The 16783-nt window shown below is 45.4% G+C and overlaps 1 protein-coding gene across 4 annotated transcripts in view; it reads left to right on the top strand.

Annotated features, from left to right (window-relative positions):
• Positions 1 to 16783, top strand: part of EPB41L4B (erythrocyte membrane protein band 4.1 like 4B) — a 128004-nt gene that overhangs the window by 85879 nt on the left and 25342 nt on the right. For 3 of the 4 annotated variants that reach the window (XM_032419088.1, XM_032419089.1, XM_032419091.1), the window contains exons 16-19: positions 4546 to 4760; positions 7219 to 7337; positions 12529 to 12654; positions 13474 to 13541. In XM_032419088.1, the coding sequence (XP_032274979.1) occupies positions 4546 to 4760; positions 7219 to 7337; positions 12529 to 12654; positions 13474 to 13541 (528 nt within the window). The remainder of the gene's footprint in view (positions 1 to 4545; positions 4761 to 7218; positions 7338 to 12528; positions 12655 to 13473; positions 13542 to 16783) is intronic. The other variant, XM_032419090.1, reaches the window with a different exon arrangement.

Genomic DNA, 16783 nt, shown 5'->3' with positions numbered 1-16783 from the left:
TCAGAAAAAAAAAAGTGAGAACTTCCCCTTACAATATGCACATAAGCTCTTCTTCCCTGTTGGCTCTTCCCCAGGCTACATGAGCTGCCCCTCCTCCCGTAAGCCTTATCAAAGCACCTGCCACACTGCCTTGGACTTGTTACTCAGCAGTGAGTTCCTTGAGGGCAAGGACAACCTCTCCCTTGTCTTCTCAGTCTCGTGCCTACCACCGTGGCAGGCACAAGAGTTGACACTTAAATATTTATTGAGTGCATTGATACCTAATTTTCTTTTCAATCTGACCAGTATTGGTTGAACACCTGCTCGGTGTTCAGCACCGCGGAGGGTAAGAAAACACGTGACCTAAACCGTCTCTGTGCCTCCAGAGCTCACTGTGACGTTGGGAAGGCAAGATGTGTACACAAGGATGTCTCAGGCAGTGAGGTTCTGAGGAGGTCTTAGGATTTTCCGGATGAGTGCGTTTGCTGCCTGAAATAGAAGCCAAGACAGATGGGAAGACATAGCAGATGGGCAGCAAGCAGAGAGGCAGTAGTCCTGGATGGTGTCCCAGGCTCAGCCAGTTACCCACGGTATGACCCGGTCACCTCATTCCCCCAGTGAGCCCCACTTCCCCATCTGCAAAATGGAGAGGTTGGACTAGGGCAGTGGTGCTCAGCCCTGGCTGCCCACTGGACTTAGAGATCGATGGTGACATCACTGGTCTGGGGTAGGGGCTAGACATGGATATTTTTCAAAATCAATTTTATAAAGGTATAAGTTAGTATCATACAGTTCACCAATTTAAATTGTACAGTTCGATGGTTTTTAGCATTTTCACAAAGGTTTACAGCCATCACTACAATCTAATTTTAGAACCTTTCTGCTGCCCCTAAAGAGACCCTGTGTCCTTAGTAGTCACTTGCTGTTTCCCCCCATCCTCCCCAGGCCTAGGTAACCACTAATCTACTTTCTGTCTCTATGGTCTTGACTATTCTGAACATTTCATATAGATGGAATCATGCAACATGTGGCCTTTTGTGTCTGCCTTCTTTCACTCAGCATGACGCTTTCCAAGGTTCCTTTAAGTCCTAGCATGGATTAATATTTCATCCCAATTCATGACTGAATAATATTTCACTGTTTGGCTATACCACATTTTATTTATCCATTCATCAATTGATGGACATTTGGGTGGTTTCTACCTTTGGCCATTATGATTAATGCTGCTGTGATTATTCATGGACAGGTTTTTGTGTGGGCATGTTTTCATTTCTCTTGGGTATATCCCTAGGAGTGGAATTGCTGGGTCCTATGGTAACTCTGTGTTTAACTTTTTTGAGAAACTGCCAGGTGTTTTCCCAAAGCAGCTGTACCATTTTGCATTCCCACCAGCAGTATGTGGGAGTTCCCCTGGTGATTTTAATATTCGTCTGGGGTGTAAAACCACCAAATGGAGGGTCTCCATTTCTATAATTGTGTGATTTCTTATCCAGGATTGTATCCCCAGAGCTGCCCTCAGAAGCCCGTGTCACCCAGAACTTGGCTGAGCTGTAGAGTGTATGGCACTGCTGGCTTCTGAGAGCACCGTCATCATTCCTGGCCTTATTTTTGAGAGAAAGCCCCATGAATTCTGTGTTCCAGCTCAAGACCCTCCCCAGTTCCTGCCCTGCCCTGGTCATAGTTCTGGCAGTGGATTCTGGAGGATTATTTGGAATAATTATACCATTATTATGCTAATTATAATATTTAATAAGTAATAGTATAGTAATATTATTAATATTGTACTAATTACTATACCATAATAATGAATATGTTATTGATATTATTATAATATTATAACATTTTAAATAATTATCCCGTCATTCAGTATGCAACACATTTTGATTGAGCATGCTGGGGTCCCACGGTCACAGAGGGGAGTGGCTCTGGTGGGATTAGGCAGGGCTGTAAGAGTCCCCCACCCTCCCCGTGTCTGCAGAGCTATGCCCACCCCTAATATAGTCAGAAAAGTCCTGTATGACATAGCCCCCGCCAATAGAGCACTAACTTCTCTAGGGTTGGCAGTAGAATGAGAGTGGGGGCTTCCCCTGAAAAAAGGGAAGAGAAGAAATTAGATCTGATGCAATTTCTCACTCACGTTTACTAACAGGGCACGTTGCTCCCCTTCGCCAAGCCCCAGTGTAACACAAGGCATCAGCAGCTTCCATGCAGGGTAATAGCAAAAGTTAAATACTACAGTGCCTCGCATAGTGCTGGGCACACAGTCAGCCAGCCCTCTTCTGCACCAGATTTCTTCTCAGCTGCCGGCCCATGGAAGCAGAGGCTAAAGCCTACATAGCCCTCCTCCGCCACCCTCTGAAAACCAGGACTTGTGACCTTCTTTCCAGAATGCCAGAAGCTCATGAACCTCAGCCTCTCTTGACCATGAGCATAGAGCTGGTCTCATTTACTGAACTTTAAGCACTGGTCCCAAGGCTCTGGGGCTGCTGAGTGCTGCTGGACCCTCTGGGTGGGCTTGACTTTCTCTGAGGTCCCTGGGAAGAGGACAGATGCACAACTCTAGTGGATGCCCTTTACATCATAGTCTATCGATATGAACGGCCCTTCCTGGGGTTCTGCAGGGAAGAATCCATGAGGCTATGAAGCCAGGAGCAGTGGTTTCCTTAACAGACCCACAACCCTACAAAACTCCATGAATTAGGGTCTCTGGGAGGGTGGTCCCTCCCATGAAGGAGCTGAGGGAGCTCCCAGGTCCTCCCACTACTGCTTAGAAACCTTTGCTGTTCTAGAGGCCCTTACCCTGACATCATTCAGGCCGCTTCTTTGACCCTCATCTATTTCTCTTCCCATTTGTCTTGCTCAGTTTTCCCCATAAGTAGCTGTGAAAGGAAAATCACACATGCATATTTTATTTGACATGTTATTAAATGCAATTTATCACTCCCTGCATATATATTTATTTCCCTGTTTAGCTTTTCACTCTGGGTTTCCCTGAAATAAAAAATCACACACTTACTTGGAAAGACGAGTACATGATACCAATGCTCTAGTCCAAGTCCATGGCAGACATCACTAATCAATCACAGCACTCTTTCCTCCTGAGTTGGGCACAACCTCAGAATCCTTCTCAATCTTGCTTTCCAAGCAAAGGGTGAGAATCACTTGAAGCTGGCATAGGAGATGGTGACTATTTGCCATTCCTCAGAAGGTCTTACTCAAAGCTTTCCAACTCCACCTCCAGCCCTAAATGTACACCAGATCTCTGCTATAGGACATCTTTCCTCTTGGGTGTTCATTCTCACATTCAGGGTAATTCAAGATGAGCCCTAAATTGGGGCTCCAGGCCTCCTAGGCTAAAGGGAATTTTCTCTCTTCTGAGACCCCAGTCTCTGTGCCTCCTTAGGACAGATACTGTTTTCAACATATATGAGAGACAGGAAAAAAATGTCAGGCTTTGTTGTCAAATCCCAGACCCACAGCTTCATCAATCCTTCCTCCTTCCTTCCCTCCTGCCCTCTTTTCCTTCTTTCTTCAAAAATATATGGAGTACCTACTATGTACCAAGCAAAGGTCTCTACATAGATAAAATTGGATGTTTTATGTAAAATAGCTAGTACACTACTTGGGAGAGAGCAAGTGCCAGATAATAGTTGGAAGAAAGGATTTTTCAGACCTGGAAATGCACCCAGAATCACCGGGCCCAGCTCTTGTTGCAGAGGAGGAAACTGAAGCCCAAAGCAACTGTCCAAGGTTCCTACACAAGGTTGGGCCAGAACTAAGACAGGAACCCAGGCTTTTCAACTTCAACTCAGCTCACTTTTTGTTGCCCCCATTACTGGCTGCATGGGGGAGCTCATGTTGGAGGGGTGAGGCTGGGCTGTGACCCTCAGAAGCCAAAGTCACACCTTATTCCATATCCTCACACACACACACGTACACAATGCAAGACTGTCCTGAGCGAAGCGAAGTCTCCAGGAGGCGACCAGGGTGGACAGGAAGAGCACTCTGGCTGCTGATTTGTGGGCAGTGGGCAGAAGGACAACGTGGAGGCAGGAAGAACAGTTAGGAGTCTCAACGGGAGATGACATGGACTTCCAAAAGGGCAGTTTTCATAAAAACAGAGGGAACAATTGGAATTAAAGGTATCATAGCAGTACCCTTAGCAGGTGTCTCCTGTGCACTGGGGTGATTGAGAGCAAGAGAAAGTGACTCCAAGACTTCTCTCTGTGTCACGATTTTGTCATGGGATGGCTAGCAATTATTTGCTAGTATTGCTTTTTATTTCCTCCTCCCATTTAAGGGACGTCTTTTCTTGAACAGAAGTTATTTAACTTCAGAATAAGAATTCCGTAGGGTTTTAGGTCTCTGATACATACAAATTTCCCCTTTCTGCCTTTTCCTTGAGCGCCGTGTTGCCATTGGGTCCTGTTTTGCAATGACCCCGCGGATCTGTTTGTTGAACCGATTTCTCTTGGTTTTTAATGGTCAGAGAACATCTTTTAAAGTACACACAGGAATATCAAGACACTTGACTTTTCTAAATCCTGACTTTGACACCCTCCGCAGCTACCCGCTCCCTTCCCCAGGGCTCAGCAGCTCGGACCGGCTGCCTTTCGGCATCGAGGAGAACGGGGGCCCTGCCCGCGCCTCAGCCAGGCACCACCACCACCACCAGCAGCAGCACCAGCACCAGCACCACCCAAACTATGGCCTCTCGCTGACTCTGGAGAACAAGGAGGGGCCTTCCCGGTCTCCAAACTCCAGCAGTAAATCCCTGACAAGTGAGTAGGGGTGGAGAGGGCAGGGTGGGAGGGAGGGATGCTGCAGGGCGTGGCCGGCTTCCCCAGATCCTCAAGACAGACCTTTTCCATGCAGCACGTAAAAGTAAAGTCAGCGCTGGGTTACCAGGTCCGGGCTAGAGCAGACAAGAACCTTGTGCATTTCAGCTGGAGCTTTCCCAGGAAACTCCGATTTAATTCCAACGTGGCAATTCTCTCTCCACCTCATTCCTTAGCAGTTCCTACTTCCACTGGCTCAAGTAATAGAAAGAGGAGGGGAGCCAGGAGGCTAGAATCTCTACTTTTCTGAATTACAGGAAAACCTATTCTGTCCCATTTCTGATCCCTCTTCTGAGAGCAAGGTGATGTCAGGGAGGACCAGTGTACTCTGTTTCAGATCCCAGCAAGAGAAGGTGTGGAAATGGAGAGTAGGCACTTATTTGGCAGAGAGGGAGCAGGAGAGCGGCAGAGGGAGAGGGAGAAACAGGCCCCCTGTCGAGCAGGGAGCCCGACGCGGGGCCCGATGGCGGGGCTCGGTCCCAGGACCCTGGGATCATGACCCGAGCCCAAGGCAGTCACTTAACCAACTGAGCCACCCAGGCGCCCCTGGAGAGTAGGCACTTAGAAACATTTTTTAGCAATAGAATAGAGTGATTTTATATCCGTTAAAACCAATAAAAAAAGGGCTTGGATCTTGTATGTCTATTATTTCGTTTTTCTAGAAACTCCCTTTTATTATGCTTTACCAAAGAATTGATCTGTGACATACCAGAGGGGGAAGAACTGGTTCTTTTTCACATACGATGTGCAAAAACACTGAGCTAGAGGCAGGAGTCAAGACACTTGGATTCTGGTGTTCAGAATTTCTCTTGAGCCCTGGTTCCCTCTTGGACCTTCAGTTTTCTCATCTATGAAATGGGGTAGAGGGTGTCTAGTTGATGGCCAAGGAATTTCATGCGTCTGTGCAGTGATGAAAGGGTGAGCTGATGAGCCTTTAGCTGTAGACCACAGGCAACAATTCTGGGTTGGCTGAGTCAGAAATGGAAATTCATCATTCATGTGGTGTTGATGAATCAGAACTCTATCCCCTTGACTATCCACACTGCCCTGCTAGGCTATGTCTCATCTTTTTGTATCCGGATAACTGTAACAGCCCCCTAAGGGGTACCTCCTCCAATGCAGTCTCCATCTTGTAGATGCCAAAGTGAGACCTCTCACCAGATACCTCTGACCAAATGCCTTAAGACCTTTCAATGGTGTTTTACTGTCCTGAGATAAAGCCCACACTTCTGAGACCTTCCCAGCCTGGCCCCTGCCAAGGTCTCCAGCCTTCCCCGACTCCTCACTACACTCTAGACACACGAAACTGCTCTCCTCTCACCAATTACTGAGCTGTGTTCCTAGTGCTATCCTTTGCACCTGCTATTCCCTCTGCCTGGAATGCTTTTCTCCACCCTAGTGAACTCCCACACATTTCTTCAGGAACCAACTCAAATATTGTCGTTGGTGAAACTCTCCAACACGCCTTTCTGATTCCTGGCTTTGGAGTGCCTTCCCTTTTGCCTCTATAGCAATTAAGTAACCTTTAATATCTGCACATGTCTCTGTCTCCACCACTAGACTAGAATTGTGCCTCATCTATCTTTTTATTCCAGCTGCCCAAATCTCAATTGCAAATGATAACTTGGTTCAAGCTTTAGTATGTAATGAATATTTAATAATTAATGAATATTTCACTGTATTAATGGGTAAATACTAGCCAGTGGAAGGAGTGATGGCAAACTAATCCAAAATAGTACAGAAATAAAAATCAATGAATTTAGTTTTGGAAACATAAAATGGTTTTCAAGGGCACCTTCATATGCCTGTTAGCCTGAACACACATCTTTCTAATTTGCATAGTGTTTTCCATTAATAATGCATTTGTATGTAAATGACCTCCCCTAATCCTTACAGCAACCCTGCAGGGTAAGTAGTTTTATTTTCATTTTATTTTTATTTTATTTATTTATTTATTTATTTTAAGATTTTATTTATCTGACAGACAGCGAGAGAGGGAACACAAGCAGGGGGAATGGGAGAGGGAGAAGCAGGCTTCCCGTGGAGCAGGGAGCCCGATGCGGGGCTCGATCCCAGGACCCTGGGATCATGGCCTGAGCCGAAGGCAGACGCTTAACGACTGAGCCACCCAGGCGCCCCTATTTTCATTTTAAAATGGCTCAGAGGCTCAGAGATAGAGTGACTTGCCCAAGGCCACCCAGCTCATAAATGGGGAAGTTAGACTTTGAAGCCTTGATCTTAGGTGTTCTCACAGCCCACCAGCTGGTGCATATTCTAGGGATTTCGGGGGGGGGGGGCGGGGGGGGAGAAGGCAGACAGAAGGGTGCTGGGGATCAGGCTCTGGTAAGCATCTTTTATCACATCTATCTTTCCTTATTCATTCCCCCCTGGCCACTTGTAGAACTGAGTCCAGGACGGCCTGCCCTGTTCAGTGAAGCTGCCGCCCATCTAAAGAAGCTGGAACTGGAGACGGTGAAAGCTGCTGGACCCTGGCCTGCTCTGCACATCAACATAAATAAGGTGCTGAGGACCAAGGCTGGGTGATGAGCGTGGACCTGCGGCTTGTGTCAAACCTCTGGTTATTCCCCTGGGCTGCCTCCTAGATTATGTGCCTTTGTCTTGGAGGGATTTCTATTAAATTTTTCCTGACATTTCTGCTCAGTCTCTTAAGAGCAGAAATGTACTTATATTCTTTCTGGCTGATTTATATCACTAGGAATTGCCCTCGGTGCTGAGGCTAACAGGCTGAATCTGTTAGTGATCTCTCCCTCCTTCTAGACCTAAAGCTCAATGAGGAGGTGCCCCCATTTACCTCTTTCCATTTTTTACCCATCTGTATTGGTCTGCTCAGGCTGCTATAACAAAATACCATAGACAGGGTGGCTTAAACAATAGATATTTATTTTTCATTGTTCTGGAGGCTGGCAGGCCAAGATCAAGGTGTCTGCCAGTTTGGTTCCCTGGTAAGGGCTCTCTTCCTAACTTGTAGATGGTTGCCTTCTCGCTGTGTCCTTACCTGCAGAGAGAGCTCAGTCTTTCTCTCTCTTCTTCTTCTCCTTCTTCTTCTTTTTTTTTTTAAGATTTTATTTGTAAGTAATCTCTATACCCAATGTGGGGCTCGAACTCACAACCCTGAGATCAAGAGTTGCATACTCTACCGACTGATACCCTCTCTCTTCCTCTTCTTATAAAGCCACTATTCTGATCATGAGGGCCCCATTCCATGACGTCATCTAAATCTGTTCACTTCCCAAGGGCCCCATCTCCAAATACCATCCTATGTGGAGTAGGGCTTCAACATATGAATTTGGTGGGGGGACAATTCAGTCCATAGCACCCTCTCTTTCTCTGACAATGCCTGGCACATAGTAGATGTTCAGTAACTGTTTGCTGATGTAAAGAAGGGAGGGACTGAAGGCAGGAGGGAAGAAGAGAGAAAAAGGGCTGGAGCAAAGCTTTCCTTTGGCTAGATCTGTTCTTATAATCCATAAGCAGCCTTATGAAAGCCAAATTTTATCTTCGAACTGTAGAACGTCAGGGCTGGATTCAATCTACCATTTGGTTCAGCTTTCTTACCCTCCGAGCTCAGAGGAAGGGAAATTATTTTCTCGAGGTCACACAGCAGGGGCCGAATCCTGGGGCCCCTGACTCCCGGCCCGGTGCTCTCTGCACTCCAGCGCGCCTCTCCGTTTTGTACACCAGGCTTTCTCGACTTCAGCACTACGGGTGTTTTGGGCTGTGCTTGTGGGGGAGCTGGTCCTGTGCTGGCTGTCTGACAACATCCCTGGGTTTCCCCCGCTCGCTCCAGGAGCACCCCCATCCAGGTGCGACACCCACCTTCATCTCCAGACATTTCCACAAATGTCCCCTAAAGGGCAAAAGCACCCTAGTTGGGAACCAGTGTTTTACGCATATTTTAATTTTTAAAATCCCCAAAGCAGTAGTCTTTTTCATTCGTGGATCATTTCTTCCACTCTGATGCTTCTTCGCCTCACCCCCCCTTTATAAGAGGGAATAGGAAGCATTTGGAAGATCTGGCCTGAGAAGCACCCCTCCTCCTTACCCACACTGGGCTGTTCCTCCACCGTAGCCAGCCCTCCAGCCTATGCTAGACTTCCAGGATTTCTCACAAGACCCTCATTTCCTTGTGTTCCCCCAAAGGGCAGCCTCAAGTCCCTTTGACACCATCAAGGGCCCGCTCACCTGCTTTTTCTTCTAGACCACCCTCCCCGATGGCCAGCTGGAAAGAATCCCTCCCGTAGGATGGCGCCGACATTCACTCAGTCACTGGGTGCTTAGTGAGCAGGCCCATCCGAGGCGCTGGGAAACCAACCCAATATATCATGTGCCCCCTGCATGGTCTTCTTTCTCTTAGTCTCTTCGTTTTCAAACTTGTTTTCTGCAATCCATGCAATAAATGGTTTGAAGAGGCTTACCCAGAGTTTGGCAGAATCCAAACATATTTTGTGAGGTGAGACAGCAGATAACAAGCCGCAGACGGCTCACCAGCTCTGTGTAATCTGCAGTTGCCATGAATGCTGGTGGGCCGTCAGCAGGCGTGGTCGCTCTGGGTTAAGGTGTATCTGAGACAGCTGTGATTTGCTGCGCATTTTCCCTGCAGCCCTTTTTTCTCTCCTTCCGCTTGAAGAAATGCATCAGGGAGCAAGTGGGCTAAAGGGATGTCAGATAATCTTGAGTTTGTCCTAACACAGAAGCAAAGAACGTTACTTCACACTATGACTGTCCTTAATCACACATTCGGTGCCACGGACCTTACCCCACAGTTGGCGACCAATGGCTTCAGTGCTTTCAAGGATTTTTTCCAGTCTCAAGGATCGAGAATCCTCTGATTCTTCGAAGTTTGGATAAGTTCCTGTTCTTGATCTGATGGTGAGAAGACATTTTCATTGCCCAGGTCCAAAGTTGTACCCAAAGTTATCACAGGGATTTAAATCTCACCAGATTCCGAATGTGTAAACAATGTTGTAAAAAGTGCATCCGATCCTTTCTTTATCCCCAAACCACTTCCCCCAAACAGATGGACTGTTTCCAACTATAATCATCTCAAAGCCCGATTGTCATTCACTTGTATGTTGTAAATCCGTGTTTCAATATTGAATGATAAGGCATCTTTCACCATTCAAATTGAATGCAAAACACAACGCGTGGTCATGCAAAAGAGAGAAAGCACGGTTCTTGGAACCATCTTTCAGGCTGGAATGATAGACTCGTTGTAATCCAGATGTTTATCTCCTAGAGATGACTTTGATGCAAACTTATGCATAGAATGATAGTCAGATTTCCCCAAATTTATATTGGTCTTCACCTGCATCCATTCATTAGAGCCGGCCAGTAGCTCCTGCTTCATCAGGTAGAACAGGAACAAGCCAGCTTCAATTTTATATCCAAAAAAAAAGCAGTTTAAAAGGACTAAAATTCAAAGGGAAAACCAATGCTGAATTCTCATTCTTTTCTTACTTTAGCAGCATTCATTTTTTTTTAAATAGATCTTCGGTCATTAGTGTCAGTATAACTATATCCCCTTAAGCAATTGTCAAAAACTCCAAGTGGGCTTTTTATTCTTATATTCCAGCATATCATTCCAGAAAATTAAATCTAATTTAAAAATTAACGCTTCACACACCAGTGAAAACACCCATGCTGGTGTTAAACAATTAGCTTCATGTGGCAGGATTTACAAACACAAGAGCTATACTACCAAGCTCATCTTTCAAAATAAATGAGTTACTTATTTGTTTTGGGAGTTGGGGGCATTCCGTGTCTTTTAGGATAATGATTCCAGCCAAAAGAGTCTGTTCTCTTTATACCCAATTCGATGGCTTAGGATCATTAGTGCCCTCATGTCTGATGCTCTTTTTCAGTTGTGTTTTCTTTTCTAACCAAAGAATCTAACGTAAGAGTGCCATTCATATCTTTTTTTTTTTTTTTTTTTTCTCATTTGCTCATCACAGTAATCTTATGAAGGAAGAAACTGAGACTCAGGGAGGTTAAGGGGATCCAGTATGGCTGAGCGGTCAAGATCTTGGAGGCACTTGATCATGAGTGTGATTCGTGGCTCTCTGCATCCTTTCTGTGTGACCGGGGGCCAGTGACTTACCATCTCTCTGCTTTGTTTTTCTCATCTATAAAACGGGGATGGTGACAGTATCTGCCTTCAAATGGGAGGAGGCAATGAAATGTGCTTCGTCAGCAGCTGGTCCACAGCAAGCTCTCAGTAAATGTGAGCGACTGGAATTATTTTTCTTTTCATCATCACCATCCTCATCATTTTTGTTTTATGGTGCCAGACAAGGCAAGAGCTGAGATTAAAATCCAGGTCTTCTGTCCCTGCTTATCTTGCTGTTACATGAAATGGCTTCATTCTACTCAGTCTACCAAGGGCTCCTTGATGCATTTGGAGGTCCCGCTGGGAAACTGCATTCTGTGCTCTCTTTTCTTTATTAAATAATGTCAACCAGCCAATTGCCCTCTACTTCCTCTAGCACTTTCATAACACTCCTGCTATGTGTACCAAGGTGCTCAATTGGACTTTTGAATTAGCAAATCGGATTCATTTTGGAGCTTTAGAACATTTTGTTCTTGTCCTGTACACTGTAGCCAACGTGTCGCCTCAAGTCCTGCTATTGGGACTTTTAGCAGTCGTAGGGTCTTATACCTTTCTTATTAAACACATCTCTTTAACCATACATCATTATCATCTTCTTTAGTAGGTATTTATCGGACACCTGCTGTGTGCAAAGCACCACGTCAGCGCTGGGATATGCGCTGACCACCATAGGCATGGCTCACATTAAGACTCTATTCGCAGCGTGGTGTGTGTACCATCAGAGATGATTTCAGGTTATACACATAGATGAGTATTTTTTCATAGTTATGTAGTTATCATAATGTCTTCTCTAATAAATAGCCACAAAACCTATGATTTCAAAGATATTAGTGTGTAGGACACACTGAAAATAGGTAGTCCTCAGGTAATCCACCTTAACTGGATCACATAAATGATAGGTACATGTTGGGGTGCCTGGCTGGCTCAGGCCATGGAACATGGGATTCTTGATCTCAGGGTTGTGGGTTCGAGCCCCATGTTGGGTGTAGAGGTTACTTAAAAATAAAATCTTTAAAAATAAAATAAATTATAGGTACATGTTTAGTGAGTACCTAGGAAATGGCAAAACAGTGAAGGTAGGGTACGAAATTACCGACATCTGAGACACTCTGTAATGAGGTGGCATGGATACAAGTTTCACAAACTTCAGCAAGTTTTATTGTAAAACTACCAATGCCTATTTTTCACTTTTTCCCCAGCAAGTCACAGGATTGAATCTCTCTATGTAAGAGTGGCAGTTATGGGGGGAAACAGCACTGCACTAGGGGACGGAAAACCAAGCTTGAGTCCCGGAGCTGCCCCTAGCTGGAAGAGCCACTTCTCTTTGACCCTTCACCCCATCGTCTAGTACGACCCTTCACCCCGTTTCCTCTCCCTGATTCACACGAGGATGCGAGGATGTGCTTGTGGATCCTTTGCAAACGCTAAAAGCAGGGGCGCGCGTATAAGGAGTTGGGGGACGCACTCGTGTAGGTGTTTACGACTGAGTGTTATTTGCAGTTACAGTTGATGGGAAAGGTTAACGTAGCTGTTTTCTTTCCTCTTTGTTGACAATCGGCTGCGTGTGTTTTGGGTTTGTCACAGGCTGAAGAAAAAAAAATTTCCGAGAAGAGTCTTCAGACCCCTCTTTTGCCTTCCCCCATAGCCGACCATGTGAAGTGTAACATTTTGAAAGCCCAGCTGGAGAATGCATCGCGAGTGAGTGCCCAGGTCCGTGGAGCTGGTGCCTCCCTTTGATTTCACGCCACAGGATTTCCTTCCTGCCATAGAGGAGAAGGAGGCCCTCTAGGCCCGAGATACCATGTCCGGCAGGGTCCAGCCCGGAGACAGGAGCCATACCCGCTATGTGAACAGAGATTTCAGCACCAAGAGTTATTAACTGGCGTACAGTTATTCACTGGGGCGTTGTTGATGGGTTGAAGGCCATAGACTCCTGCTCTGACCTCCAGCGTACATTCAGCTGGCCTCCCTGGCTGAGTGGGTGTCCCTTCCTCCCCCACCATTCTCTGTGGGACTCACTGGAGAGAGGAGGACAAGGCTTCTATCAAAATCATCAAAATCATATGACGTAATTCCTCCCAGGCTTGTTACACTGATATGAAAAGACAGATTCTAAATTCCTTTGTAAGCTGTAACTGGTATGTGAGCATAGAGCTGATTATTATTCCTGATCAGCAATGTCAGGTGGGGGATTAAGCTGTGGGTTTGGCTTTTCCCACACTCTCCCTTTCTCATTCAAGTATGAGTTGGCACGTAGCAGGTGCTCAATAAAAGTATGAATGCAAGTGCTGATTACATTTGAATGATTAAGTGTTAATCCCCATGATGGGGAATGACTCATGAAAACATTTTTTTTTTCTTAACTTATATAAACACCGAAGAAAATTTGTCATTGACTGAGTACTTAGTGAACCACCTCTCTGAGCTACCTTCACATTTCTGTAATCCTTTGAATGTTGGAGACTTGAAAACGGTTTTTGCTTACCAAGATAATTCAGTTTTGACTAACAGGCCTGTTTTCTTCAACAGGTTGGAAAAGAGGAATCAACGTTTGTAAATATCAATAAGAAATCCAGTCTTCAGGATGCTAATGTAAGGTCTGTTGCTTCTTGTTTGAATGGGGAAACAGTACTCTGTATCATCAACGTTATCCTCGAAACATTACTCACGAGGGCATTTGCAAATAAAATCAGTAAGGAAAAAAGAAAATTGGAACGTCAGTATGAAGAGATAGAAAAAGACTCGCTTAAAACAACTTCGTTTAAGTCTCAGGAATGCTGCTTATTCTCAGTTTCATTATTTCTAACTGCTGTGCTAACAAAGAAATCACTCTGAGGTGAGGAGTATATAGATAAGACCTTGTCATTCCCCTACTTGATGTCCTTTCTTTAAAGACTGCTCTGCTCTCAAAGTGGAGTCCAGACTTCTCAACAGAGCACGGGAGACCCTTTAGGACTGAGCTTCTGCTCTCTGTCCCAGCTCAGTTTATCACTCTTCCTTTGGCCATTGATGTACTCTTCATATTAAACTCCTTTACAGTACTAGAGCCACACATGCTCTTTATTTTTTTTTAAAGTTTTTATTTATTTATCTGAGAGAGAGAGACACAGCAAGAGAGGGAACACAAGCAGGGGGAGTGGGAGAGGGAGAAGCAGGCTTCCCGCGGAGCAGGGAGCCTGATGCAGGGCTCGATCCCAGGACCCTGGGATCATACCTAAGCCAAAGGCAGATGCTTAACGACTGAGCCACCCAGGCGCCCCCACACATGCTCTTTAAAGCTTCCGGGCCATCACCACTTTAAACCCAGAGGAAAACCTTCCTCCTCTGATCTCACAGAGAGCAGACACCCTCCCCCTCTCAGCCCAAGTAAGTAACAACCTATAAATATCATGGCAGTTCCATTGCTACCTTGGTGGTCTAATACTGGTGGGGTATCTCTAGGTGGTTTCCTAAAATGGGTCCAAGGGTCACTGCATCAGTCTCTCATTAAAAACACAGACTTTTAGGGGCGCCTCGTGGCTCAGTTAAGCGTCAGACTCTTGGTTTTGGCTCGGGTCGTGATCTCAGGGTCATGAGATCAAGCCCTGCATTGGGCTCCATGTTCATTGGGGAGTTGGCTTGAGATTCTCTCTCTCCCTCTCCCCCTGCCCCTCCCCACCATGCACACACACTCTCTCTCTCTCAAATAAATAAATAAATAAATCTTTAAAAAACAAAACAAAACAACAACCACCACAGACTCTTGGGTCCTACTCCAGACCTTTCAGATCCTTGTGGGGGGGTGGGGGGGTTGGACAGGAACCAGAATTTCAGCAAGTACCCCAGGTGATCCAGGAACCACTGCTCTGGGGCATTCTTGATGTTAAAAATAAAACTCACACTTTTCTATGTCACCTTTGATTCCCAGTCTGTGTCCTTGGTATAACGTTGTCTTACTCCAGAGCACATACCCAGCTGCCTCCTGGACTCCGCAAAACCTTAATTCATCTCTTCCCATCCTACCGCACTAACCCTTCACCTGTTTTTCAGTCTTGGTTAATGGCATTATTACTTACCCTTCGTCCAGATCTGATGCCTGGGAGTCCTTGACTTTCTCCTCCTTCATCCCCTTATAAAATTGATCACCATGTCCTGCTAATTCAATATTCGTATTTTCCCCCACATCTGTCCTCTCCTCTCCATGACCTGAATCCCAGTCTACAGCAAGCCCTCACCATCTCTGTGCCTGGATACCTCCTGCCACAGTCTTTGAAGATGCTCCCAGCCAGCCTGTCTTCACCAGGATTCGTTTCCTTGCTCTAAGGGTTTTTCCAACAAGCAAGTCTGACTATGCCATTCCCTTGCCTCAAACTTTTAGTGACACCTTGGCCTTCAGTGTAAACTCCTGAGGTCCCTCATGACCTGGTGCTTCCTGCTCTAGTGGAAATCCCCTGCTCTTCTGCTAGGACCTCACCTGTTAGCAGTTCCAGCACCTTGCATTCTATAGCTCTCTACTCTCTTTTCCACCTTGGAAGTCTTCCCTCCATCTGGTTAAGTGTAAACTCCTCCACAGAGCTTTCCAGATGCCAACCATTCCACCGAAGTGAAGTTATGCGCTCCCTGGTTGAGTATGAGTTCTTTCAGGGACTATATTCAGTTGACTCCAGGGTCCCAGCTTGAGGAAATCATGAATCTAGACTATGTTGACCCCAATTTCTTTATTTGCTCATTCGTTCATGTGTTTATTCAACACACATTGATTAAGCACTGGCCACATGCCTACCACCGTGTTAGACACTAAATAGAGGAGAAAATGGGCGCTCGGAATTGTTCATTGACTTGCCAGAGGTTCCTTGCTGAGGACCTCAACTTCTTTTAATGTCCTTAGGTCCCAGAAGGTAATTTCTGATTTTTTATTTTTTTAAGATTTTATTTATTTATTTGACAGAGGGAGAGAGAGAGCACAAGTAGGCAGACAGGCAGGCAGTGGGAGAGGGAGAAGCAGGCTCCCCGCCGAGCACAGAGCCTGATGCGGGGCTCGATCCCAGGATGCTGGGATCATGACCTGAGCCGAAGGCAGACGCTTAACCGACTGAGCCACCCAGGCACCCCCTGATTTTTTTGAAATGAAATTAGTCATAACCACTACAAAAATGTGTGAAAGCTTTTTCTTAAAATCACTGTTTTGAATAGGGCCCATTGGTTATCTGGCATATTTTCTTGAGGAAATATAGAAGTGAAACAATTTTTAACATTTTCACGTACACAAAATTAAAATATTTTAGAAAAAGTCTTAAAGGCCTTCTGATTATGCATTTTTCACATTAAATACTATGTTTATCTTTTTTTTTTTTTTAAAGATTTATTTATTTGAGAGAGTGAGAATGAGAGAGAGAAAGAGTACATGAGAGGGGGGAGGGTTAGAGGGAGAAGCAGGCTCCTTGCCAAGCAGGGAGCCCGATGCGGGACTCGATCCAGGGACTCCAGGATCATGACCTGAGCCGAAGGCAGTTGCTTAACCAACTGAGCCACCCAGGTGCCCCTATGTTTATCTTTTAAAAATATATCCTGTGCTATATTTAAAATAACATAACTACCAGATTACTTTGAAGTAAAAATGGGTTATCCATGGGTTTCTCTTTGCTCATTTTATTGGCAAAACCTGGTAATGAGCCAAACCCTGGAGGTAGGTGTTTTGGTCAGAGAAGCTTTATGTGGTACCCCAATTATATTCAGTTCCCACTTTCTATATTTTCTTCCCTATTATTTTGGTTTTTGTTTTTGGACTTTCTATGATATATTTAAAAATTATATTTAATAAGTAGAGTGGAAGGGAGGAAAAATGGATATGTTGACTACC

Source organism: Phoca vitulina, unplaced genomic scaffold (assembly GCF_004348235.1).
Source record: "Phoca vitulina isolate PV1807 unplaced genomic scaffold, GSC_HSeal_1.0 scaffold21, whole genome shotgun sequence".
NCBI lineage: Eukaryota > Metazoa > Chordata > Mammalia > Carnivora > Phocidae > Phoca > Phoca vitulina.
This window is presented reverse-complemented; position numbering and strand designations above follow the sequence as displayed.